This window comes from Poecilia formosa, unplaced genomic scaffold (genome assembly GCF_000485575.1).
Source record: "Poecilia formosa unplaced genomic scaffold, Poecilia_formosa-5.1.2 Scaffold281, whole genome shotgun sequence".
In the NCBI taxonomy this organism is placed as follows: Eukaryota; Metazoa; Chordata; class Actinopteri; order Cyprinodontiformes; family Poeciliidae; genus Poecilia; species Poecilia formosa.
The window spans coordinates 777,751-805,000 of record NW_006800220.1 but is presented as its reverse complement, the minus strand read 5'-3'; the positions used below and the strand labels follow the sequence as shown (position 1 = coordinate 805,000).

The following is a 27,250-nucleotide window of genomic DNA, read 5'->3' as shown; positions in this document are numbered from 1 at the left end:
TGTGTGTGTGTGTGTGTGTGTGTGTGTGTGTGTGTGTGTGTGTGTGTGTGTGTGTGTTATTCTGATTGGTGTGTGTTTTTCTTTATTTTATATACTGGTGGCTTCAGTCAAAGGAATATTCTCCCATTTGGAAAATAAAAATAATAAAAAATAACTGCATCCGTTTAGCAGCATTCAACAAGTCTGCAATACCGGTAAAAAAAAGAAAAAGTGTGATCGTGTTCTGATCAATATCTGACTCAAAGCACTTAAAGGGAAACAGAACTACAATCTGAAACTGCAGACAAAATAAATAGAATAAAAAATCATAAGCAGGTTGATGCTGACTGACTAAAACGAGGCTGGGGGTTTAAATGTTGGGTGTTTCCTCCAGCAGATCGGAGCAGTTTCATGACTCTGGGTGCATGCATGCACTCCCTCCTGCATCATTCTGCCTGCACGAGTTCCCCCGTTTCTCTGTGTGTGTGTGAGAGAGAGAGTGTGTGTTGCTTTGTGCTTTTAGCAGGAATGCATCTGTTCTTCTCTTTGCATGTCAGTTTTCTCTCTCTGTGTGTGTGTGTGTGTGTGTGTGTGTGTGTGTGTGTGTGTTGAGGCCTGAAATGGAGGTCTGATATGGAGGAGGAGATGCAGAGGCTGAACAGGAAGGACATGGTGTCTCTGAGATCTCATCCAGGAAGTCTAGAAGAGATGGAGGCGGGATGCTGAGCGTCTAGACTTTTTCTCCCTCCTCTCTCCACGGCCTCTTCCCGGCGTTCGCTGACAGTTTCCTCCATCTGCATTCCTCTGCATTTCACACACAGAGCCCGTGGTTTTGTAGCAGCTGGCTCCGGCGCTCCTCTCCTCCTCTGTTCCTCCATTTGCTCTCCCTCTGCCACCTTCCCCAGCCCCGCTCTCAGTCCTGCATTATGAATCGACTTGCTGCTGCTATTTTTAGGCCCAGGGTAACCCAGAAACACCCCTTTTAGATTTTTTTGTAAAGAAGAGGGAATAAAGATTCCCCTCTCCTTGTGGGATTCTGGTGGAGTAAGTCAGAGGGGCTCGTAAAAGGAGGGCGCTGCTGTTTGAATCTATTTTGGCAGCTGTGATTGAGTTACGGCTCTGTTTTCCTCGGACCCTTCATCTCTCCCTGCCTCTCATGCTTCCTCTGTCAGCTGTGGCCTTCAGAGCTGGAAACTTCACTGCATCTGTCCTGATTACCTGCTGGAGAAAATCCAGCTCCTCTAATGTCCACTTTGCTCCCCTTTTCCTCCTCTTAGCTTCTCAGCGCTCAGAAATTATTTATCCAGGTTATTAAAGTGAGATTCTGTGAAGTTATCAAGTTTCCTCAGTTAAAGTAAACAGACGTTTGATTAGAAAATCCTCAGAGCGATGCAAGTTATAAAGCACATCTATTCAATCCAGTTCAACCAGATTAAATGTTGATCTAACTCATGTAATCTGAGTTTCTTCATCACAGTGTTAGCAAGCGCTGCTAATCCGTCTCATTTGCTTTTGCTGCTCCCTCTTTTCATTCCGTTAGAGAACCGGGCAGAGACGTCCAGGCATCATTTGAACTTCTTGATGTTTTTAAACACAAGCGAAATTTGTTTCTTTTATAGGGTTAAAAAAATAAAAAAATCATCATTGTCTTTTTGGCACATTGATATTCCAGGAAAATTATGTTAAACATGCAGTTTACAAGCTTATGCCAAGAAAACCAGATCTAAAAACTGCTGCTGTTAATTTTAGTTTCATTCTGTAATGAAATTATAGCATGAAAAACCGATAAAACCTGCATTGTTTATTATATTTATTCATAAAAGCGTCAGTTGGCTCTTCATCACTTTTCTGACCTTCAGAACAAAGACTTGTTGAGTTTGTTGCTGTTATTTCATCCAGACCTGATCCGAGTCACCAGGAGCCACAAACACACAATCCCAAACTTTAACCCACAGATTGACGCCTTAAACTTCCTCCGTTTGGGTCGCTGGAAACTGCTGAAAACTGCAGTTTTAATATGAACGAAGAGGTTCGTTCATATTAACTAATGGATAAATTGTTGCCACTTCTTAGATTTTTTTTATATCGTTTATTTCCTTTTAACTTCTTCCAGTTTCTTTTTAAAGTCTGTTTGGCTGTGAACACAACAGTTTGACCTCAGTCACTTGAAATAAGTCTAGATTTTGCTATGATTTATTTTTTTTATAAATCATAGCAAATGATTTATAAAATCATTTGCTATGATTTTAGCAAATGATTTTTGCTAAAATCATTTGCTAATGATTTTAGCAAATCCAACCTGACGGATAAACTTTCTCACTCTGAGGATTTACTCACTTTTTCCTACAAACTGTGTTTCCTACAGATAAAGGAATTATTACTGATAATAACTTCAGTAACCTACTGAAGTTATTATCAGATCTGCTGGCCTTTCTTTGCAGCAGATCAGACAGGAAGAGGGCAGAGAGAGAAAAGCAAAGGTCAAAAGGTCGCGACTCGAATCCCGGTGGGCTGAGCTGACAACTAAAAGCCTTTATTTGTGGGCCGGCTGCTGTACCGCCACACCACAGCCGCCCCTCGTCTGCTCCTTTAAAGACATATTAAAGGTCTTATGAAGGGAGATTTTGCTAAAAGGCTTTAAAAAGTTAATATCTTACCCTCAGTAAATAACTCTCTTGGGTCTGAAACCATTAACTTCAATCTCAGAGGCGAAAGCTTATCGCTAATCCAACAAGGGACCAGAACTGCAGCAAACTTTTGCTGTTTTATAGCAACTTCTCTCTCAAAAACGTCTCAGCAAACAGTATTTCACGAATTGTTTTTAATGCTAACCATGACCTCTAACCCCTACGTAAACTCAAACTACTTGTGCTAAAATAAACTGGAAATAAATCTGGACAGAATAAAAGTTTAATCATAAACTGGAAAGAGTTTCAGACTGTGGAGTCTGCAGCTGATACAGAAACAGGAAACAGAGGTCGGAGGCAGTGCAACACCAATTATCTTCCTGTGTGAAACACTAAACGCTGAAAGAAATTTCAAGTGTTTCAGTCAGAGAACGTAAAACAGCAAAAATCATTTAAAATCAGTCACATGATTTATAATGCAATACTTTCCCTTTTTACATCACCACCATTACAAGTGGACAAAATAATTTGTTCCTCTGTTAATGACCAAAAAGGTAACAAAGGCGATAAGAAATAAAAATTTACTAGTCAATGAAAACCAGGCATCACTTTTGAGTTGTGGTTCAACAGAATTATTTTAAAAAACAAACTAATGAATCGGGTCAAAATGATTCAACCTGCAGCTCAACCTTTCCAGGTAATGAAAGTATTTTTATAACTTTTGCACCTGTTGGGAAAACCCGAGATCATCCCACTTCCCCATGCTGGAGATTTCAGTTTAACAGTAACGATACATGAAGTTACCTTTAAAGTTAATCACTCAAACGCCAATGAAATCAATCTGCTTGTGTTTGTTGTTTTTATCTCCTGCAAACTTTGCTTTAATTCTACTTCCTTTTTCTATCTAATCATAAGAAATCACAGTCATGAGACGGCAGGCTTCCTGAGAAAAGTGGAAGTAAGTTTCCAATATTGCAGGTTCATGAAAATAATTAAAACTCTTCCTTATTTCAAAGCATAAAAGTTTCAAAGAATAAAATCTGAACATTTTGAGTAACTTACGTTAATATTGGTTTGCTTGAACGAATATTTACACTTACAAGTAAAAGAAGTAACTGTAACTTTGGTATCAAATAATTAGAATAATAGTTTATTCTTGGTTTCTTTTCAGAAGACCATCTGTAATAACTCAGACTATGATTATTATAAGAGTAACGAATAAGTTGTGGTTATAATATTATAAATGAATGCTGAATCAAAGGAACTAAAAAGGTTATAAATGTGATTTTGACATTGATGGTGTAAAATGTGTAACTGTAATTAAAGGTCACTGATGTTGTGCTGGAGGTGAAAGGATAGGAGAAAAGAGGAACTAACAGGGAGCAGAGATGACCACGGCCTCATTCAGAAACAGAACTTAAACTTTTCCAAGAAAAGGTTGTGCAGGAAACAGACTTAGGAGCAACCCTGGGTCATCAGAACGTCTCTAACACAGTGACGGATATTAACCAGGAGATTCTGTGTTAATATCTGCAGCAGTTCAGACGGTTAAAAGGTTTATGAAATAAAGTTCACATGCCAGCAGCTACAAATCTGGTTAACCTGGATTTAATCTGTTTTGGCGAAACAGATGTTCTGCGCATGCAAACAGCTTTCAGTGATAAAGCTTTATAAAGAGGCTTTTCAAAGATTTATAAAAAGTTGTTGTGTGGAAAGGATAACTAGAGCTTCTGTCCTCAAACCAAAACTACATTTCCTAAATTAATCCACATCTGTTCTGTTAATTCAAATGCAAACTGATAAAGTTAATAAAAAATGAGTTTCAACTGTTGTGGCAGAATCATAACCTACTTTAGCCATGCTCAAAATCCTCACTTTCATTTGAATGAAAACGCTGCTGCCTCCTGGTGGTGGAGGATAGGTGTTACAGCTACAAAAATCCATCCAGAAGTAAATAAAAAAAGAGGAAAAGGGCATCAATTTAAACTCAGAGTAGTTTATCTCAGATGTTCAGGAGGAACTCGGTTCAAAGTGGCACAATAAACTGGACCTGACTCCATCATAGATGCAGCTGTAAAAAATACAGAGACTGAACCGAATGGAAAACCTCCTGTTATTCCACCAAGTACTGATTCTGAGCTCTTCCTGAGTTAAAACATTAGTGTTGTTGTTTCTAAATGAATATTAACTTGTTTTCTTTGCGTCTTTTCCCTTAGTTTGAGTTTTTGCTTTGCTTTTCAGACACATGTTGTCAGTAGTCCATAGAATAAAAGAATTATCATTTTACTCAAATGAAAAAGTAAAAGATAAGCCGATCATTTTAAGTTGAGTTAATTTTTTCCAGAGCTGTATTTGTGTCTTGAGTAAACATACATGAAACTAAACTGCATTGAATTAAGCAAATAAAATATTAATTACATCTACCCTTCCAACTGGATCCAGATATCCAGACTCTCCCTCCTCCGTCTCACCTCATCTAATCGCCAACTTCTCTCTTTAGTATCTAATTGTCTTCCAGGTCACAGGTCAGGACTGAGCGTAGTAATACTCCATCCCGTGTGCCGTTCCTCTGTCTGGGCCGGCGCGCCGCATCGCTGCGCTGCCGGATCATAACAGGCCTAATCACACCGGCAGGATAGAGTCATTAATTAGGAGCAGGCAGGTTTAAATGACTGAGAGGAGCTGGGAGGTGAAGGGGAGGCTTAAAGCTATCCGCTCTGAGCACAAATTCTCCAAGAAGCTGGTTTTGAAGTTGAACACCGAGGGATTTCAGCTCAGATTTACCCGGGGTCTAAAAATAGAGCTCCTTCTCGACATGACACAGTATCTTGTCCCCCTTATTTCAGCGCCGCTTTCAGGGATTAACCTGACCTTTCCTTCACCAAAACACCTTCTTCTACCACTTCTCACTTTTTATTCCGACATCTCAACCTGACTTTGCATCTGTTAGGGAAAAACTTCCTCATGTAGGGCAGGAAAGATCTGAGACCGGCAGCTCCTGCTGCAGACTCCACTGCTGCCGGTCCGTTCCTGATAAGAGCTTTATGTATTAATAATCCCCACGCAGCTGCAGGAAGCAAAGCAGGAGTGCTTGAGTTTGGTTTTTGATAGAAAAAAAGGGAGCAGCAGCAGTTGGGAAGGGGTGAGCGACCGACATGCACAGCACTGAAGACCCCAGAGGGGGGCGGCGGCTGCAGCCTGTGTGGATTGGTCAGCCCTGCAGAGCTCACCGTGATGTTGCCAAGTAGAGAAGCAGCCGCGGGAAAATGAGACACTTCCTCCTGTACTGCAGCAAATGATTTAATGTCTCAGCAAAATCTTTCACAGGTGGATCTAAGAACCTAATGTGGCCCAGATGTTCTCACTTTTCTTCTTTTTTTTAAATGTTAGCCACAAAAAATTCAAGATGGCGGCCCTGGCTGTCAAAGAAGATTTAAAGATTTAAAGAAGTCTCAGGTTTCTGGTGGACAATTTTCAAAATGGCCACCATGGTTATAATGAAGAGTTTATAAGTAGCATTAGTATTGCTAGTGGCGGGCATAGCCAACAAAAATGTAGCTTCACTAGTTCAATAAGTAAGAATCTTAGCTATGCTCATGCTAAACCACTAAACACACAGAAATATTAGCAGAACCTAATGCTAAGCTGCTAAAAGCATAGTAATTTTAACAGAAGCTAATGTTAAACCTAAAAATTAAAAATATTAGCAGAAGCTGATGCTAAATCGCTAAATGCATGAAAATTTTAGCAGAAGCTAATGTTAAACTGCCAAAGACACAGAAATGCTAGCAGAAGCTAATGCTAAACCACTAAACCACACAGAAATATTATCAGAACCTAATGTTAAATTGCTAAACATATAAAGTATTAGCATAAGCTAATGCTAAACCACTAAACCAAACTGAAATATTAGCAGAAGCTAATGCTAAAGTGCTAAGCACATACAATATTAGCAGAAGCTAATGCTAAATCGCTAAATATAAAATATTAGCAGAAGCTACTGCTAAAGTGCTAAATGCATACTAATGTTAGCAGAAGCTAATGCTAAATCGCTAAGCACAGAAAATATTAGCAGAAGCTAACACTAAACTGTTAAGCACAAAATAGTGAAAGCTAATGCTAACCATTAACTGTCTCCCAGTCATGTTTCCCTCCAGTTCAGGTCTGGTGTGAGACTCACAAACAGCAAAGTCCTCAGATTCATATTTTGCTACATTTAATCATTTTAAATTGCAGGAATACGACGACCAAAGTAGAAAAGACGTGATGTGACATAAAGTTCATCCAAGACGTGAAAATGGGAAACATTTCATGGCAATAATCGGTTTAAAAATGGCTTTAAAAATGGCCGTCATCTTGAAATTCAAGTGGCTAAATATGAAAACATGACCTGAGGGGAGAGCAGCAAATCTTTCAGCTTGTTCCCACAGTTAAAGATTCTGACAGGAATATTCTGCAATGCTTCCCTAAGTGATTTGACCTCTAGCTATCTGTATTTTTGGTTCATTTTAGTTGCCTTTCTTCCACATATTCACACCATCCTTCTTTATTTAGTGTGTTCCTGCCATCACCAGCCCATAACACACACACACACACACACACACACGCACACACACACGCGCGCGCGTCCTGCCCGGCTCAGATTTACACGGTGAGGTGCAGAGGGTGGGTGAGGTGGGGCGGCACGCGCCGTGGTGTGACACCGCACTGGAAGGGGAGGTGACCGCAGTGCTCTGGCTCCGGCTGCAGTGCTCTGGTTTCTCCTGCGGGGGTCTCCTCGACACTGGGGGATGAGCGCTAGAGAGGAGAGGAGGGAGGGGGGGAGGTGATAAGGACGGAACAGCGTGACGCCTTGTGGTTACATCCTTTGATGAGGTACAGTGGCGTGTGGAGGGAGAAATGTCTGCAGAAACACACACTTCACACACACACATCGCTGTTTTCTCCAACATCCAGCTCAGCAGCAGCTCCGTCTACCAGGTTCTGTTCTGCATTTCCCCCACGTTCCCCTTCCTCTGCTCCAGCTATCTGTTATCTGCTCTCCCTCCACCCCGCCGCTCCTCTGTGATTGCTGAAGGTTTTGCACTTTTTCTGCCAACTGCTGCTTCTGTTCCGCATAGTCAGCACTCCTCCAAATTCCTCCCTCCTTCCCCCCGGATACTGCTGCTACTGCTGCTACCTCACAGTCAATGCATCCCATAATCTCCCTCCCTCCTCTTCTTCTTGCTGCAGTGTTTCTGCTAATATATATTAGCGTCTGCGCGGCGCACCGTGCTGCAGAAATGATCCCCTCTACTCAAATAGTCTTTTTTTTACACACATGCGTGTCGTTTCTTTGTAGCCAGGTGAGCATGTGTGCACTCCTCCTCCTGCTCGCTGTGTGTGTGTGTGTGTGTGTGTGTGTGTGTGTGTAGTGGCGCAGGACACGGTGGCCAAGGCAGGAAATGCTGCAGGAGAGAGAAAGTGTTGGTGCTGTAGGGTGGAGAAGGTGGAGGGGGGGATTGTCCCAACCTCAAATGTTCCTGTGAGAATCTTCCTTCTCTCTCGTTTTTAATCCTCTGGACTTTTTTGGGGGTTTTTTTTGTTCCTCCTTAAAATCAGCCACATCCCATGTAAATAAAAGTAATTCTGTCCTTTTAAAGTCAACAAAAACTTACATCCAGGATGAATTCTGACAGAAATCAATGAGCTCCACTTGCCTCACCATGAAGGAACAAACAGAGACAGAACCGCAGTTACAGACTTGTGGCTGACCGTGCATCAAATATTCAGCAGTTCGCCCAATAAAGCCGCATCTGCAGCTGTAAAGTGCGAGCTGGAGTGCAGGGCTGCAAAGTTTAACTGAAACGGAAGTTGTTTTCTCCAAGAAAAGTTACTAAAATGATGAAACTTCTTCCAGAAGCTGCAGCAGAAAAAGTTGAGCGTGGCAGCGTGGAGCTGTCCGTGGTGCTGGACCGGGATCCGGCCCGGCAGCACAGCAAAACCCCGCTGGACCGGGAGCTTCAGCACAGTTTGACCCAGAGATGTTTGCGTTTTAATGTGTGATGATGAAGCTGGCTCTGTTTCAATGTGTCTGCATGCAAACTACAGGAGCTTTGCATAAAAATGCAGCGCAACTCAAACTTTGCAGTGCAAAGCAAGAGAGAAACGGACTTGTTCAACTTTTCTCATTTTTTCCTCTGAGGAATAACTTCTCTTTTTTTATTGTCGACTCATGCAGAACGCTCGCTTTCAGTCGTTCTTACCTTTGGGTTGACAAACTGAATCTTTCCTCTGGTTTAGGAGAAAAGGAAAAATCTTCAGACATTAAAAAAATCTGTTTCTTCAGATGCAAAACAAAAAGTAAATAAGTGCAAGAAGAGAATAAGTGTGAGAGCAAAGTAAAATAAGTTTGGGAAGCAGAGAGAAGGAAACGGAGTGAATCCAAGTGTGATGCAGAGATGGGAGGAGAAAAGATGGCAGCAGAGGGAGGGAGAGGGAGAGAGGGAGAGAGAGAGAGAGAGAGAGAGAGAGAGAGAGGAACGGGACTGTTGAAGAAGAAGGAAGAGGTGAAGTCTTGATTCCTCTTCAGTGAAATGTGATTCCTTTATGCGAAATATGAGGGTGAGAGAGGAAGAGAAAGTGAGGGAAAGGGAGGGAGGGAGGGATGGAGGAAGGGAGGGCTCACAGGAGAGGAGGAGGAGAGTGGTGCATTTCTCTGAATAGGAAAAAAAGGTTAACAACATAAACACAGGGGGCTTTTCTTTTCTTCCTGCTGGGAACGCGTGTCTTTTCTGAAGCCTCTCTGGATTGGGAGGCAGCCCACAGGCAAACAACCTGACCCTCAGAGGGGGAGAGAGGGAGAGAGAGGGGGAGGGAGAGGAGGGGAGAAAGATGGGGAGAGAGAGGGAGAGAGAGGGGGAGAGACGGGGGGAGGGAGAGACTAAGGGAAAGAGAGGGGGAGAGAAAATAACTCCTGCTTTTTACTGCAGCAGAATTCATTCACTTTTATAGTGCACTCTCCTTTTAATGCTCTTCCTCCTCCTCTTCCTCCTCACCCTTCCTCTTTTTCTCCTCCATTACTACACAAGAGGCAGCGTTACACGAGCTGCCCTCTCTCAATCTGCTGCATTCACTTTCTCTTTTCTCCCAGCTCTTTCCCATCAACAATCTGATTTTCAGCCTCATCCTCTCTCCTTTTTTTCTTTTCTCACCTTCCTCTCTTCCTCTTTAAGCCTCTCCCCCCCCCTCTCTCTCTCTCTCTCTCACACACACACACACTCACACACACACACGGCTCAGTGCAGTGCAGTGCATGGGAAAAGTGGAATAATTGTGCATCGCCTGGATCTCGGTGCGGTCGGAGGGGGCTGCAGCAGTTTGTGTAGAGCAGCACAGGCTGATTGAGGAGATCTAACATTAGTACGGACACCACACTCTTGGGAGGCAATTAACACACACACTCTCTCTCTCTCTCACACACACACACACACACACACACACACACGCACACATGTTCAGCACACACACAGCTCTGCACCAACACGTCACAGAGGTATTCTGGAGGAAGGTGGGAAACAGATCCCCAGTTCTCCTCTTTTTCTCTGGATTTTTTTTTAAATATTGAAGCTCTTGTCTACGGTGGCCCAGTAGGAACACTGCCTCCCGCTTTAGCTGCGGTCAGAATTGAGATGCTGAATGTGGAGGACTGTCCTGACAGTTGGAGGGAATCAGATCTCATCATCTCTGTGGTGTCAACAAGCAGCCATGCGGATTCTGACTCACGCCACCTGTTTTCCTGGTTTCTCCCTTTTCCACGATGCTCGGTGCTGCAAACTACTTTGCGCCCCTCTGCACCTCCTCCTCCCCCCTCCTCCCCTCCAAGCCCCATCCTTTGCTTCCTCCAGCTCATCATCATGTGAATTCATGTGAAACCTGCTGGTGTTACTGTGTAATTCCAATAATGTTGATAATCCAGATCTATATATTTCTCCCCCTTTTGTCGCTAAAAAACATTTTTTCTGCCCTTTTTCTCTCCCCGCAGACTCCTCAGACTCCTCCCTCCTCCTCCTCCTCCTCCCTTCGGTTTCTCGCATCCTCTCCCTCCTCCCCCCCCTGGTGCTCTATGCTCAGTTCGGTGTGTGTATCCTCTTTCAAAGGGCGCAAGGGTGGGAACAAGTCGTCCAACAAAGCATGTTACAGCGCAGACATGACTTGTCCGTCGGAAAGCGAGAAAATCGTGATAAACTGCGGGGGGGTGCGGCATGAGACGTACCGGAGCACCCTGAAGACGCTGCCCGGGACCCGCCTGTCGTGGCTCACCGAGCCGGACGCCTTCAGCAACTTCGACTACGACCCCAAATTGGACGAGTTCTTCTTCGACCGCCACCCGTCGGTCTTCTCCTTCATCCTCAACTACTACCGCACCGGGAAGTTGCACTGTCCCAACGATGTGTGCGGTCCGCTGTTCGAGGAGGAGCTGGCCTTCTGGGGCATCGACGAGACGGACGTGGAGGCGTGCTGCTGGATGAACTACCGGCAGCACCGGGACGCGGAGGAGGCGCTGGACAGCTTCGAGACCCCGGAGCCGGAGGCGCCGGACGACGACCCGGCTCTGGGCGGCGCGGACGGGGACCTGAGGAGACTGTGTCTGCAGGAGGACGCGCGGAGAGCGGGCTGGTGGAAGACCTGGCAGCCCAGAATATGGGCTCTGTTCGAGGACCCGTACTCCTCCAAATACGCCCGGGTGAGTTCCTCCGGTCTCCCGACTTGCTCCTCTGGACGGTTGTTGCATGTTTTCAAGAATTCGCGTGAAAACTTTGTTTAAAAATCTTCCATTAAGCCTAATTAGTGCGAAAACAAGCCGTCGATATTAACTACAGGTCACTAACTGCTTGCATGTAATCTCTGGCAGGATTAAGTGGCGGTTGCCTGTATTGACTTACTGATGTTTAATAATTAATGCTGATAACTTGAGGAAAAAATGGAAAATGGTTTGTCAGCCTTATAGTGTCTCCCTCCCAGCAATTCGCCTACGAACAAGTAAACCGCAGAAGGACGTCCAAAGACGTTTTGTATGACTCAAAGCCGAACTTATAAATATGTATTTAGTGAAGAAATGCGGTTTGAAAAAGAACACAAAGATTTTTATGACGTTAATTAATGTCTAAAAGTGGCTGAAAGGGAAGCAGTGAAAGTATTTGAAACGTAGCGGAATGAAATATTTAAATAACTACAATAATATGTAGATTGAACAGCTGAAATTATATCTGAATAAATATAATTATGTAGAAATGAAGTTAAAAGTGAAAGGTGCCTGAAAAGACAATGTCAGCATAAAGACATCTGTTGACTTCAATGGGGTTCAAAACTAAAACATTAACATAAAGATGTCTAAACGTGCAAATAAAAAATATTTATATGTATGGACTGAAGTTTAAATGTGACTAAAATGTGAAAACAGCAACAACCCTGACATGGACCTTCACCTCATCGCCGTTCACTTTTAGCCAATTCAGTTATTCGCATGTTTTTCGTAGAGCGTGTCAGAAATATTCAAGAAAATTCAGCTTTGGAAGTTGAAATACTTTGGTGCTGAACACGCAAAGCGGTTTTCATTTTCCTTGTTGCCGATTGGCTGAAGTGGGGAAGACCATAAGATGGTTTCCACCGTGTGTATTAATGCATATTCAGATATATTTGGTGTTTTGGCTGCTGACGGCTTCAGACAGGATGATGAGTATTTAATCATTTGCAGGTGGTTGTGATTCCTAAATGTGAATGGGGATGTAGTTGACCTATAGCTGTCTATTAATGTAAAGATAAAGCCAGAAAGTACCAGATGACATCTTCCTGTTGGTTTTTGAAATGTGTTTGTACATCAGGACGCCTCCTGAATCCTGTGTGGATAAAAAGACGTCTGCACGCACAGAGACGTCGGTTTAGTTGGTTTTTGTTGTTCAGGCTAAATTGGAAAAATACGTTGGTTGATTAAAGTCCAGTTTTCAATGCTTGGCACCTTTAAAAACCATAAATAAATGATACATTTGGCTTTTGGTGTGTCAGTTTTTATGTTTCTGAAGCCGGTCTTCGTCCATCTTTGGGATATTTGACATCGGTGATTGATATAACTGCTAATGTGGTTGAAAATAAACAGAAATATTTTTAGGTGGAATAGTTGGTGGATTAGTTCCAGCCCCTTTGTTGAGCAGTTTGATGCATTTACAACGTTGGAAAAAATGAAAAGCTCACTGCAGTGAAGCCCACTGAAAACCTCGAGGTTTTTCCACCAAATATTGATTTCTGAGTTAAAACATTAGTGTTGATGTTTCTAAATGAATATGAACTTATTTTCTTTGCATTATTTCTGAAAGCTCTGTAGCTTTTCATCATTTTGACCATTTCTCATTTCCTGCAGATAAATACTCAAGTTTTGCTTGGAATTTCAGAGACTCGTTGTCACTAGTTCATAGAGTAAAAGAACATTATTCATTTTAGTCAAACATATAATTATAAACAGGAAAATCAGAGAAACTGATGACTTTGCAATCATTTTCTGATCTTTTTCCAGAGCTGTAAATATGAGTGTAATGCATCATCCTTCAAAACATTCATGAAGTTATTTTAGCATCGTTGGTAAAAACGTTCATGGATTCCTTTACTTTTATCCTTAATATGCCCTGCTGGGTTTCTGCTTTAACCTTTTCTCCTGAGTGCTGCAAGGTTTTCTCTGATTTTTCAAGTTTTTTTTCTGGTTTTCTCTGTTTTTCTCTGGTCTTCTGTCCATTATGTCTAGCTTACTGTGAAAATATTTCCTGCTTTCAGGGAAACTGCTAATGAAATCCCTCCTAAATGCTCTTCTTTTAAGACATACAGGTGGAGAAGTAACAAGTCTCCCTGACTGGTTTTGATCTGTACCGGTTCTTTTATTCTGAGAGCTTTGTGTTGCAGACAAATCCAGCTGTTTGATCAGAGCTGCTGCTTTCTGTTTTTATATTTAGAGTCACCCTCTTGTTGCATTCAATTTTTTTCCTTTTACTTCAGTCTAATCTGTAAAGACAGTGCAGCAGAACCAGCCGGGTTTCTGCATTTATTGATTTAAAATGAGGTGAAAATAAGGAAACTCCTAATTCAGCATAACTGCACCATCAGGAAAAACATTATTGTCTCTGTATTAGTTTAAAACAAACGTGCATCACATGATCTATTCACTTTAACTTGAAACAGAAAAGCAGGAAATACTTCTACTGTTGTCAAAATACTAAAATATTGAGTAATGCAGCTGTAGCGATGCTTTCTGTAACGTTTAAATGTTATTTTGTTTAACAGACTTAAGACTTTATTAAGTAACAGTTTAATCACAGCTGATAGTTGTTGGTTAGCTTGCATCATATTCAAAGGAAATGTTTTGAAAGGTCAGCCTTTTAAAACCTTGGTTTAACTGGAAACCAGTAACGGCCCTCATGCCTGATCTGTAATCCCAGTTAGCAGAAGGATCTGCGCTTGGCGGCTCCGACCATTTACACGTTTTCAGACACAGACATGACTTCAGTTCTCAGCCAAAATGATGGAAAGTATTGAGCTGTTATCGTCTGGGTTGGACGGCCCAATCCGTCAGACGGGACCTGGACTCGGGAAGTGGTTCTGTTTGACCCGATGGGATTGAATCCTCACCACGTCCAGCAACCCCACACCAGGACTTTTATGATAAAAAAATTTAATTATGAGAACAAAGTCTTAAATTACGAGAATAAGGTTGTAATACTGCAACTTTATTCTTGTGTTATTACTACTTTTCGTAACTTTATTTTTTTTATCATCGTAAAGAAGTGGTGAGAACTCAGTCCCATCGGCGGTAAAACAGAACCACTTCCTGTCTGAGTCCAGGTCCAGTCTGACATCGTCGAGGTCAGCGGTGTCAAACTCATTTTCGTTTTGGTCCAAAGCTCTTAAAGGGCCGGTTGTGCCAGAATGTATTGATAAAACCTGATCACAAGCTGTTAAAATATCAATTAATTCTTAAAGTTAAATAATAATATTAATCTTTTCAGTCCTTCCAGGATTTTGTGATATTTTGTGTGACATATTTGGAAATATTTGCGATATTTGCTCTTATTTATGATGGTAAATGTGACTTTTTATTCCTCGCTGTATCGATCATGGACTATAACCTGACATCAGTTAAAGCTGAGGCAGCCGGTTAGTACAAGTAAGAAAGTTTTTGAAAATTTTTGAGAAAAATCTGCAATAAACTCCCAAATATGTATTAGCACAACAAAGTGTGGGGATTTGTTGATTTTGTGTGAATTTCCACGATAATTTGCAAGAAACTGGAGGGACTGATTGATGTAATTTGGCAGTAAACAGATAAAAACTGCATTGATTTGATATATAACATGATATTTAATCACAGTTAGTGTTTAGTGTAGGATCCAGAGGGCCACATAAAGAGTTGTGGCGGGCCGGATATGGCCCACGGGCCTTCAGTTTGTCACATATGATCTAATATCATCATCTATGATGATATTAGTCATTCAAAGACAGGAATCTGCCAATTTTCAGTTAGTTGTTTTTTGTTTTTATCAACAATCAGCAGGTCAAATACTGAAAGAAAGTTTCCTCATTTATTAAATGCATAAAAACCAGAACATTCCAACTATTTTGGCGCTATGCATGGCACTCATTTTAGTTAAATTCGGATGAACGTGTCCTTGGAATAAAAAAACTAAAAAAATCTCAAGAACCAGAAATCAGTTTCAGTCAAGAAAAGTCGGATTGGTGCGTTTTTACTCCAGTGTCTACAGTGGATTGTGACAGCGGGACGAGGCGTTGTGGCAGCGGGACGAGGCGCCGTGGCAGCGGGACGCGGCGTTGTGGCAGCGGGACGCGGCGTTGTGGCAGCGGGACGAGGCGTTGTGGCAGGGGGACGGGGCGTTGTGGCAGAGGGACGTGGCGTTGTGGCAGCGCTGTGGGTTTATGGGGAGTGCAGAGCAGGTAGTAGGTGGAACTGATTTGGACTGAACTGGTTCTGTTTCTGGGTGAATTTAGCCCCGTTTCTCTGCGTCCTTCCATGTATGTCACACAGCGAAGTGACCCCAATCAGGCTTCGTCCTCCCTGCTCCTCCGTCACGCTATGTGAAGAGGTGCAACCTTTTTTATTTGCTCTACGATGGAAACTGAATGTAAAGGAAAAAAAACCCAAGGTGATTCAGACAGAAAAAAACGGGAAAAAAAATGAAATCCCGATGTGGAAATGCACCAAAGGCAGATGAGAGGAAGAAGGAGCTGAGAGCAAACATAAAGAAAGATGGGGGTGGCGCTGGTGGGGCGGCTTTACGCAAATGATTTCTATGTGGGGGTTTGGGGGGGTTGTTTGCATGGCTGTGATGTAATGCAGCAGTAATCAATGTTCTGATCGGAGCGATCCACGCTTGGGTTTAGCTTCTTTTCTCCGTTTTACTCCCTCCTTCCTAATTTCACCTTCACCGCTCATGATGGCGTGAGGCTCACGCGCAAAATTCACCGTAGTAGTGCACACATGTAGAAGCATATATACACACAAGCTGGTGTCTGTGCTGGCGTTTCTGCTGCAGTAGACGAGAGAGAGAGAGAGAGAAAGAGAGAGAGGGAGCTGGAGGAAGAGGGAAAAAGAGGCGGAGGGGGCACGAAACGGGAAATGGAGAAGGGGAGAAAAAGGACTTAAGCAGGAGCCTGAGCGGGGTACAGACAGGAGGAGAGGCGCGGTGCGGTGGGGGTGGGGTCCTTCTCTTCTCTTGGCATCTTCGATTATCGGTGGAGGCTTGAGCCATCCAATCTTCCCCCTCCGCCTGCTAATCGATTGATGTTTCATTGACTATCTGCTCTTTTTGCCTCCCAATATGAGCGGCTCATTCTGGACTTGTAGGAAGTAAAGCAGCTGTTTAATGGAGGCGACTCGGCTGCGTCGGGTTCTCATTGAGACCCGGCTGGTTGGTTTGGACCTCACAGTGAATCCATGTAGATCTTGACCTTCATTTACAGACATTATTTAGTCTTTCTGAACCACTGTTACTTTGCTCGCTGTTGAATTACTTTGTGTTTCTATTGACCACACAACTGGAAAACTGGAGTTACAATAGGCCTGTCACGATAATCAATAAATCANATCAGCAGGTCAAATACTGAAAGAAAGTTTCCTCATTTATTAAATGCATAAAAACCAGAACATTCCAACTATTTTGGAACTATGCATGGCACTCATTTTAGTTAAATTCGGATGAACGTGTCCTTGGAATAAAAAACTAAAAAAACCTCAAGAACCAGAAATCAGTTTCAGTCAAGAAAAGTCGGATTGGTGCGTTTTTACTCCAGTGTCTACAGTGGATTGTGACAGCGGGACGAGGCGTTGTGGCAGCGGGACGAGGCGCCGTGGCAGCGGGACGCGGCGTTGTGGCAGCGGGACGCGGCGTTGTGGCAGCGGGACGAGGCGTTGTGGCAGGGGGACGGGGCGTTGTGGCAGAGGGACGTGGCGTTGTGGCAGCGCTGTGGGTTTATGGGGAGTGCAGAGCAGGTAGTAGGTGGAACTGATTTGGACTGAACTGGTTCTGTTTCTGGGTGAATTTAGCCCCGTTTCTCTGCGTCCTTCCATGTATGTCACACAGCGAAGTGACCCCAATCAGGCTTCGTCCTCCCTGCTCCTCCGTCACGCTATGTGAAGAGGTGCAACCTTTTTTATTCGCTCTACGATGGAAACTGAATGTAAAGGAAAAAAAACCCAAGGTGATTCAGACAGAAAAAAACGGGAAAAAAAATGAAATCCCGATGTGGAAATGCACCAAAGGCAGATGAGAGGAAGAAGGAGCTGAGAGCAAACATAAAGAAAGATGGGGGTGGCGCTGGTGGGGCGGCTTTACGCAAATGATTTCTATGTGGGGATTTGGGGGGGTTGTTTGCATGGCTGTGATGTAATGCAGCAGTAATCAATGTTCTGATCGGAGCGATCCACGCTTGGGTTTAGCTTCTTTTCTCCGTTTTACTCCCTCCTTCCTAATTTCACCTTCACCGCTCATGATGGCGTGAGGCTCACGCGCAAAATTCACCGTAGTAGTGCACACATGTAGAAGCATATATACACACAAGCTGGTGTCTGTGCTGGCGTTTCTGCTGCAGTAGACGAGAGAGAGAGAGAGAGAAAGAGAGAGAGGGAGCTGGAGGAAGAGGGAAAAGAGGCGGAGGGGGCACGAAACGGGAAATGGAGAAGGGGAGAAAAAGGACTTAAGCAGGAGCCTGAGCGGGGTACAGACAGGAGGAGAGGCGCGGTGCGGTGGGGGTGGGGTCCTTCTCTTCTCTTGGCATCTTCAATTATCGGTGGAGGCTTGAGCCATCCAATCTTCCCCCTCCGCCTGCTAATCGATTGATGTTTCATTGACTATCTGCTCTTTTTGCCTCCCAATATGAGCGGCTCATTCTGGACTTGTAGGAAGTAAAGCAGCTGTTTAATGGAGGCGACTCGGCTGCGTCGGGTTCTCATTGAGACCCGGCTGGTTGGTTTGGACCTCACAGTGAATCCATGTAGATCTTGACCTTCATTTACAGACATTATTTAGTCTTTCTGAACCACTGTTACTTTGCTCGCTGTTGAATTACTTTGTGTTTCTATTGACCACACAACTGGAAAACTGGAGTTACAATAGGCCTGTCACGATAATCAATAAATCAATTGATCACATGATAAATTAAAACAAACTCAATAATTTCCATTAGCATGATTTATCATTTATCTCTTTTTTTCTCTCTTTCTACCAAAAACTGGATGATAAAAGTCTCCAGTTTGGTGTTTTGGTCTCAACCAGCTCTTATTTTGAAGGACAATTTTGTTTACAAAGACTTCAAAATTCATTTTATTTGTTGTTTTGTTTATTTATTTTGGATATTTAAAATGTCTTCCAGTTCCAGTGTTAAAATATTCACTAGATTTAAAGTTTATTGATCTTTTAAATGTGTTATTGATTTGTTATTTTGCCATTACCGTTATATTACTTAAAAATGGTCTCAAAACAACAATATTATCGTTTATCACTTCTGGAACAATTTATCGTGAAAGGCCTGTTATGGACATAAATTTAAAGCCTAAGTTTTTGTGAAATGGTTTTTCGGCTGTATTGAAGTTATTGTATTTTGCAAAACTGCAATGGAAACTTTTTTTTCCACACCACTGGTCATGTGATCAACAACAGGATGTTACTACTGAAAAGACGAAGACGACGACAGGAAGTGGTAGGAGGACGGTGGCGCAGCGTGTTTTTAAGTAACTTAACGCATTAAAAAACATATTCATGTGATTTTAATTGCGTTTCTTATTTACTGGAAAACTGCAATTACAAAATTGACTCCATTTCGTTTGGTTTCTAAAGATGGTTTTTTAACCCTTTACAGTTCATTTTGTCCTTTTTTTTTACATAACTTCTTAGTGTTTCTATTTTTGTTCCTTTTTTTTTTCAAGAAAAACACAAAAAACAGCATTTTTTGCCAAACTATCTACTAATTTTATGGGGTGAATATTTCCCAAAGTTTGGGAGAATCAGAATCTGGCAGCAACACTGATCCTGCTCACTTTTTAGTTTTTGTGCAAAGCTGTAAAAAGGTATTAAAAGGGGATTTAACTTTTGCCAACCTATTCATGTAAACTGGGAGGTTAACATCAAGTACAGGAAGGTATTTTCACCTGGAGCAGGAACGTCTGTGTGCGGCCGGATGCCTATTTGTGGCAGGAGGAGATGGGCATTTAGAGAAAGTGTTTCAGGGGGAAACATTCACTGATGCGAGGCTTTTGAAAGAAGATGCATGCGGTGGCTTTTACTCAAAAGGCCCTTCGGTGAACCCGTTCATTAAAATTAGCTTTACAGCTTCACCCTGTTCTTCTTGGTGAGAATACAGAAGCATCCTGACAGGAAGTAGAAAAACAAAGCATTCTAGGAAACTGTGTGTGGTCGTTTTTATAGTTTTCATAGATTCACACAACAATCTTCTATAAAAATCTTTGTTAATTTCAATAAATATTGTGTTTTTAGTTCATTAATAAGCTGGTATTGCCTCTGCTTAGGATGCTGCTGCCTCTGGATAATTGAAAAATAAATATATATCAAAACATGCAAGAACACAGGAAAATTAATATATTTTTAAAAATTTATGAAAATTGTCCCCTTATGCAAAATCTGACCACATTGTTTTTCAGCAGAAATAATCTGGAGACCAATAATCTGCTGAAATTTTAGCCGGTTGGGATTTTTCTTTATGTTTTGTCTGTCATTAATTTGTTGTTTTAGGAACAGACATGCATAACATAACAACTTCAACAGAAAGTCAAACTGAACCAGAAGTTCACATTTTAAATGATCTTTTCCATTAGCAGCTTTAGCAAACATCAGATTATCTCTGGATATAAATCCAACGGTTTTCATAAAAAAACAGGAGAAATTTGATGTTAATATTTCTGTTCAGTGCTTTGCAGTCGAAGGTCTGTGAGGTTGGAAATAGTTTCCCTTTAATTAGCTTCATACACCTTTTGTGTTTCCTCTGATTGCATTTTAAACTCACTTTTCGTCTTCCTCTTCCAGAGGTAAAAGCTTTCAAACTGTGTTTTGGTGCGTTCACTGGTTGAAAGAAAATCTGATTTCTGTGTTTACTGTCACCAGTTGAGTTTAGTCGAATCTGAAAATCAATCAGTTCTCATCTCAACCAGGTCAGGCTGATAAAAACTTAAATTTAATCATTTTTTTCCTACTTACGTCTTTGCTTTGTATCTATTTTTCTGAAATTCCTACTTTAGGATTTCGGTTTTTTATATTTTTAATAAAAATAAAACAAGATAAAACGGATATCTTTGGCTGCTGTGTACTTTAATGTCAGGAACTGGCATTTTGGGACCTTTACTATGTGGGTTTTAATTGTACAGGTAGTAAAATGATCTGAGGAAATGAATGAAAGCGTTTGCTCACACCTTTCCGGACCCGGCCGTCCTGTTGCTGCCCGTTTATGCTGCAGGTTCGGCTCCGTTTTGGTCACTTCCAGAAGGGCACAGCAAAAATCTGCTGACGAAGCATCATCTGTAGCTCAGCATGTTCCACAGACAGCGACCCGTTTGGCCCGTCCAGAACCGGACACCGTGTGCCTCGTTTCTGGTGGAGCAGCATCCAGAACCCACCTTCTCCCTGAAGGTCGGCGGCCCGATCGTTCGCCGCTCTTTTTCCACTGTATTCAGCGTTTCGTCATAAACACAACGGCGAGCTGCCGGCTCAGGTCGTCTCCAGGTAGAGTCACACCAACCGGATCACGACGCCTCCCAGAACCAGAAATCTGGTAACGAAAACGTGAAGTCACAGAAATGTTAAAGATTTTTCCTCCATCACTGATAAAAATGACTAAAAACGCCCAAAATAAATTATGTTTTTAATTAAAACAAGAATCTTGGTGGAAAAAAAGACATAAATAATCTTTTTGGTAACAGTTTAATTGAAGGGGTGTGAAAAGACTGACAACACTGTCAGCATGAACATGAAGGAGTCTTCATGAATGTTTACGACTTTTATGAAGTGTCATTCGCTAAATAATGACACTTTAAAGCAAAATTTCTATTTTATAAACATTTATTTTCTTATTTTACTTGAATGTCTGGAGTAATCTGTGGCATTTTGTTTCCCTTGGAGTCTGAATATCATGCTGTCACTCTTCAAAATGGGAAACAGGGTGTAAAGCTTTCAGATTAAAAGCTTGTTGTCAGCAGCGATGCCAATAGTTACATGACCTTTGCCTAAAGTTGTCGCCCAAGTAAATGTAATCAGTTGTTTGCTTCAGTCTTTTCCTGTTTGGACTTATGAAATTTGTGCCTCATTATCTGTCCTCTGGAATGGGTTTAGTCATCTTAAATTTAACATATTTAAAAATCTCTGCTCTTCTGTGAAAAATGGCTTCTGACACTTGATTTGTTTTTAACTTTGGATGGATTTTTACTTTAACTTAGCTGTTCTACCATTACTGGACTATTTTGGTTTAAAATTGACAAAATGCAGCCAGAACCATCAGAATCCAGAACAGGTCTGCCACATTTTTAATTAATCCAGGAGAAGAGACGCGTCCCTTTAAATGGGCAGCGTTGAAATTCGTCTTTTAGCGGTGCATCCGCATTGTTTCCATTCGAACGTGACCCTGCCGAAAGGCCCATTTCCCTCTTCCATTCGGCTCCTCTCCCTGTGGGCCGACTCTGAAAATAGCAATGAAAGGAAAAGGAGGCTTTAATTTCATTCTACGGTGGCAAATCTGTTCCTCCATTACTGCTGAGAGGATGAGACTTGGTGCTTGTATCATGCGTCTACAGAAGGCACTTGCCCAATGCCAAACCTGCCTTCCCAAAAAAATAGAAACAGTATTCCTTGATGCTCAGAGTTGATTAAGATAAAGAGTTTTCCTGGAGCAGCGGGGGTGTGGCGCTTTGTCAACTTGGCATTCCTGTGTCCGCTGTTGGTAAATATACCTCATTCTGTTTCATTTTTCCCTGACAAAGTTTTGTTCCGCGGGCCGTCTCATGTTGTGTTGGCATCCTGGGAAGTCGCTGTCCCGCTGTTTGCTGCTTTGTAATCTGAGCACTCTCTGTTGGCCATACTTAACTGGACAGAGGCTCGATGTCTCATAACAAGGACGGACATCAAATTTTGTGTTGAATAAGCAAGAACTGCCTTGAGGGGAGAGAAACCAGAGATGCAGTTTTACAGAATGCAGTCAGAGTTCGATTTGTTTAGATAAGCGAAGGATTTCGTGTGATGGCAGATCAAGGCTTTGAAACACTTTTTGTGTTGATTTGATTCTTCATTTTCTCTATTTACCTGATTTTGAAAATGTTCAAAGGCCTTAAGAGATGTTTTGGTACAATCTGCAGAATGTTTTTAATACTGATTGGCCCAGATCCAATCAGTATTGGATCTGATAACGAACCATCATGATTTCACCATGGATGTGTTTTATTCAGAACAGCCTATTTGCAGCTACGTCACTAAATCATTGGAGGCGCCATGATGGACGCCGGAAGTGAGGGACGACAGTACTGAACAGAGCGACTGAAACTGTTTTCCCAAGTTATTTTTGCCAGTTTATTCATGGCTTCTACTTGTTCGAGTTCAGATAATTTGTCTCTGAACGTAACTCACCTAGTCGGGGCTCATAGACGGCGGGATTTACAAAAGCTGGAAACAGCTAGCTTAGAAACCGACCCATACCTCCTCCCTCCTGACGCGTTTATCAAATTTACGACTTTACCTGAATTCACACCACATGATTTATATCACTACGTCATAAGCAGCGTTTCCCTTTACACCGGAGAAAACTTAAAGACGTCCAAAAGACGAGATGCTAACCACTTTTTCTCCATACATGCTAGGCTACATGAAGGTGCGGCACTGTCTCCATGGTTACCAATAGTTAGCCGCACCTTCTCCACAATGCAATGATATCTTTCTAATCAAACTTACTTATAAGTTAATTTTCTTACCTAGTTAAAAGCCTTCGCTACAAATCCGCGATGACACCAAAGCTGACAGTCGTTGTGATTAACAGCTGCTGTCATCGCTGCCGCATTTTTCCTCATTAAAAGTTATGAAATAAAATAAAAAGTTGGGTTTTTATCCTTGTTTGGTTATGCGGCCGACAGCGCAGCATCCTATGACCATTTCTAAAATGAAATCAAATAAAAAGAAGCGACATCAGGTTACAGATGTCAAACTAGTTTTAAAGGAGCCACAGGGGCCGCGTTTCATTGGCTAATGCCCATTTCACGTCACAGCGCAGCTACCACGTGCGTGACCATCTCACAAACACAAGCTACAGTAGTAAACACATGCTAATGTACATTGTGGACTAGCAGACCGGCAGAAAGTTTTTGCGTCAGGACTCGAATGGTTCTCCACTGTCAGTGGGGAATCTGTTCAGGCGATGTCAGGCATCCTGTGATCGTATTTGTGGAACTAAAATTCACAGATTTCCAAAATCTGAAACGGGATGCCTTGCTTGGATCAAAGCTTGAGCACGACCGCATTTGCAGCTCAACCGTTGTAAGATCAATAAGAACAAAGGAATGTGTGCTGGTGTAAGTATTATTGCTTTGCTTTCTTTGTGTTTAGTGAATGAAAAAAAAGAAAGTCAATAATTAACACATCCATTATGAAAACCTTTTAGCTAAGTACAGCATAATGGCAGTACCGATACAACTTCTACACCTTGAAGCCTGTCTGTTACACAGTCTTACGTTAGCTGAACAGATCAATATGCAATGTGTACCGTATCTGACATACATTAAAGATTTTATTCTACCTGAAAAGGCTTTTTACTAAACTGTGATCGTGTTAGCCACGCTAGCACCGAGTACCGAGTATCAGGCCTAGGCACACTCAAACATTTGCCAACAACAGAAATCACTGGTTTCAAAAGTGACCCTCAAAACCATGAATGCCGACTTACCCAGCCTTGCAAGAACAACAGGCATCAGTGATCTTGTCCACAGCTATATTTATGCTGAGGGTGTGAGGATCTGCTGTTTTCCTCATCCACCGGTAGCATTTAGCTGCGACGCGCACAATGTTGGAGGCATCCAGTGGCTCAAACACCTTGATGTCGTCCAAAAAAGATGACATGAACTTGTTGGTTCCCCTGTCCATTGTCGTGGCTGATATTTTGTGAAAATCCAGCAGAAATGCTACACTAATCGACTCAGAAATACTCTGCAGAGAGTCAATCGAAGTGAAAGACGCCATGTTTACATAGAAACTAAGCTCCGCAGGCTTTGTTTGTGAGCCATGCAGCCACGTGGGATTTTAGGGGGCGTTTCTGGGCGGAGCTTGGTAAGGTACATTGGTTGTCTTGGTCCATCATGGCGTAGTGGGCGGAGTTCTGGATGGAGTGACGTCACGCGTAAAGGGTTATTAAACTCTCATTGCACATAAAGAGATTCGCTCTACACCAGAGAAAACCTCACACAATCTGAATAAATTTGAGTTTTCAATTTGAGTGAAAATTAAAGTAATTAGACACAGATGTTAGCGCTAGCATTAGCACACTTGGTTAACTCGGAGGCTGCAGCGCATTATATTTTGTTTTAACCAATGCTTTGCACGTTTCTTTACTTTATTTTACTTTATTTACGGCAAACTTAGTGAGCGTTTTCAAGCACCACAACAAAATGGCCGACTCTTTGACTTGTAGTGGTGAATCAGTTCACAACCTGAACACAGCTCTGTTCTCTTTGTTCCGTGTCTCATGAATATAACGGAGCAGTCTTTATGCCTCTTGACATCCTGGTTTGATTCTACTAATTTATTGTAGTTTAAAGTCTCTCCATTTGTTGGTTTTTACTTGAGGGCATGAACTGAAGCCAGACACTAAACAATCTGTTGGTTTTACAGAAATGTAAATGAATAATACCTAAACTGGGTTTCAGGTTATCTAAATAAGTAATCCTGCTGGACATTTGTCTCGCAGGCATCCGATGAACGCTGCTTGTGTCTCCATTTCAGGTAGAGGCTTTGGAAAAGCAGTGCGGACGTTGCTGCTCTGCTCTTCACGTCCAGCCATGTTCCTCTTTCACTTCAGCCCATTTAGCGGCTACCGGTTAAGTGCTGAGTCAGCGCTCCGCAGCTCCGTACAGACGGTCAATTAGTTGGACCTTGTGATAAACCCTGGACATTTTGCTCTTATGCTCTGGAATTAAAACCGATCCAGAGCGCGGGGCGTAGCAGAGACAGAGCCCACAGCGTGCCAGAACCGATTACGGCGGTGGGAGCCTGAATTTCCTAAATGGGGCAAGTCTTGTCCAATGACGCCAGGGAGCAGGGGTTTGTGAGCTATAATCAGAAAAACTGGCACATGTATCTATAATCAGCGTTTGATGATTAAAACATTTAGTTTTAATTCTTATCACAAAGTCAAGTTAGAAAGTTACCTCTTACCAAGCGGCTGCTGCAGTCTGATAAGGATTTCTGAATAGACTTTCATCCTCTTTTATTTCTAAATGTCCTCTTCTCTCTGACCCTTTGAAGCGTAACTCGTTCCCCATTAGCTTAGCCTCCCTCACCGGCCCAAACACAGCTAAGTTATCTGCCCATAAAGCATTTGGCTGAGCTTTGACACCTACACGACGCCGATAAATCACTTCTTCTGACATTCCTCCTCATTTCTGCGTACAGACGGACGTCATCGATGAGCCGCTAACTGGGCCACAAACCAACACAATCAACGGTTCGTCCAAAGGGCTGATTTCTACTTTAGATTGTTTTGGGTTTGATGAAACAGACTTAAAATGTCATCACATAACCAGAGGAGGAAAATCTGAATTATTCAAATATTTATGCTATTTTTTACACTGTAAAACATTAGAAGGTGGTTTAACGCGAAAATGAAAGCCCACCTGCTGCCTGGAAAATGCAATTTAAGTAAACAAAAATATTATTTTGGTATTAAACATAAATTAAAGTTCATGAAGTTGATTTAACAACAAGACACAAGTTGTCTAAATATTATTTTTTTAAGTTCATTAATCTTGAATTGTGAGTTTTAACTTAATGCTGCAATTTAAACAAAATTAAATCACAATATGCAAGAAAAAAACTGTCCTCACCCAGTTAAAGAGCCACATTTCTGTGTTATTTTACTCACAGTATCAAATTAAAATAACGACTTTTTTTACTGTAGAATAATTTAACTTCTTGTTTCAAATCACATGAACCAAATTTCTGATCTGATGATGAATTTTATGAAACATCTGAATGAATTCAGCTCAGAAACATTTAGTGTGAACAGATCAATGTAACACACTTCCATCTCAGGAGACAGAAACATGCCGCTAAGCATTCTGGGAAATAATTCCCACTCCTGTCTTTTTCTTCTTTCAGTTTTTTAAGTGCTAACCTAAAAACTGTGTTTATTCAACTCTTAATAAAAATTTAACACAACTTACTATCTTTCAGAAACTCACACATTTAGGTTAAAATCTAAATTTTATTTAACTTCCAGCGTAGAAGAAGGCAGAGCTCGGGTCTGAAGCAGCAGCGGGACGGATCATGCATGTGAGGCCTTGTGTCCACCTGCCTGTTTCTACTGCCTGGACATGCCTGGCAGGCCTCGCGTCATGATGTAGCACTTAAACAGTCAGACTCGGTGCTTGCTCATTCTCTTGGCAAATGACATTGGATGGTGTTGCTGCAGCGATGAGTCCTGTGTGACCATCTGCTTCCTGATCGTCCCTCCTGTCCCCGTCCAAGTGGAGGTGTGCAAACACCACGGTTTCATATAAAACGCTGATTTAGACGAATATCTGACGGCTTCATTCAAATTTTACACGTCGTATGACTTTTCAGAATAAATTGTGGTCAGTCACTTAAGCACACAGGGACAAAGACAAAAGGGGTTTGCAAAGGGAGGAGGCGCAGAAAGCAATCGGTCATCACAGCTAATGGAGTAGAAACAACCGTCTCGGACGGAACAAGCAGGACAAGAGAGGACAGATGGAGAAAGGGATGATGACTGCAGAGAAAAGAAAACAAGGGACTTGCACATATAAGCTGCAGCGATCGGGACGGAGCAATGTTCTGACAGGAAGAAAGGGACATGTGTACAGTTCAGTCACCTGCAGGCGGTCTTTGTTTGTC

General features: G+C 42.2%; 1 protein-coding gene and 4 long non-coding RNA genes across 11 annotated transcripts in view; 2 read left to right on the top strand and 3 right to left on the bottom strand.

Moving 5' to 3' along the window:
• Positions 1-27,250, top strand: part of LOC103151431 (potassium voltage-gated channel subfamily C member 1-like) — a 69,110-nt gene that overhangs the window by 2,278 nt on the left and 39,582 nt on the right. For all 7 annotated transcript variants that reach the window (XM_016681433.1, XM_007571487.2, XM_007571484.2 and 4 more), the window contains exon 2: positions 10,630-11,331. In XM_016681433.1, the coding sequence (XP_016536919.1) occupies positions 10,630-11,331 (702 nt within the window). The remainder of the gene's footprint in view (positions 1-10,629; positions 11,332-27,250) is intronic.
• Positions 37-2,761, top strand: LOC107838574 (uncharacterized). Its single transcript, XR_001664663.1, has 2 exons — positions 37-1,988; positions 2,269-2,761. It is a non-coding gene; the product is annotated as an uncharacterized LOC107838574 (long non-coding RNA).
• On the bottom strand, positions 5,144-9,256 carry LOC107838575 (uncharacterized). Its single transcript, XR_001664664.1, has 2 exons — positions 8,852-9,256; positions 5,144-7,403 (listed from the first exon to the last, which is right to left on the bottom strand). It is a non-coding gene; the product is annotated as an uncharacterized LOC107838575 (long non-coding RNA).
• Positions 10,601-26,050, bottom strand: LOC107838578 (uncharacterized). The gene is made up of 3 exons (XR_001664667.1): positions 25,965-26,050; positions 14,455-14,457; positions 10,601-10,611 (listed from the first exon to the last, which is right to left on the bottom strand). It is a non-coding gene; the product is annotated as an uncharacterized LOC107838578 (long non-coding RNA).
• LOC107838581 (uncharacterized) lies at positions 20,443-21,148 on the bottom strand. The gene is made up of 2 exons (XR_001664670.1): positions 20,767-21,148; positions 20,443-20,650 (listed from the first exon to the last, which is right to left on the bottom strand). It is a non-coding gene; the product is annotated as an uncharacterized LOC107838581 (long non-coding RNA).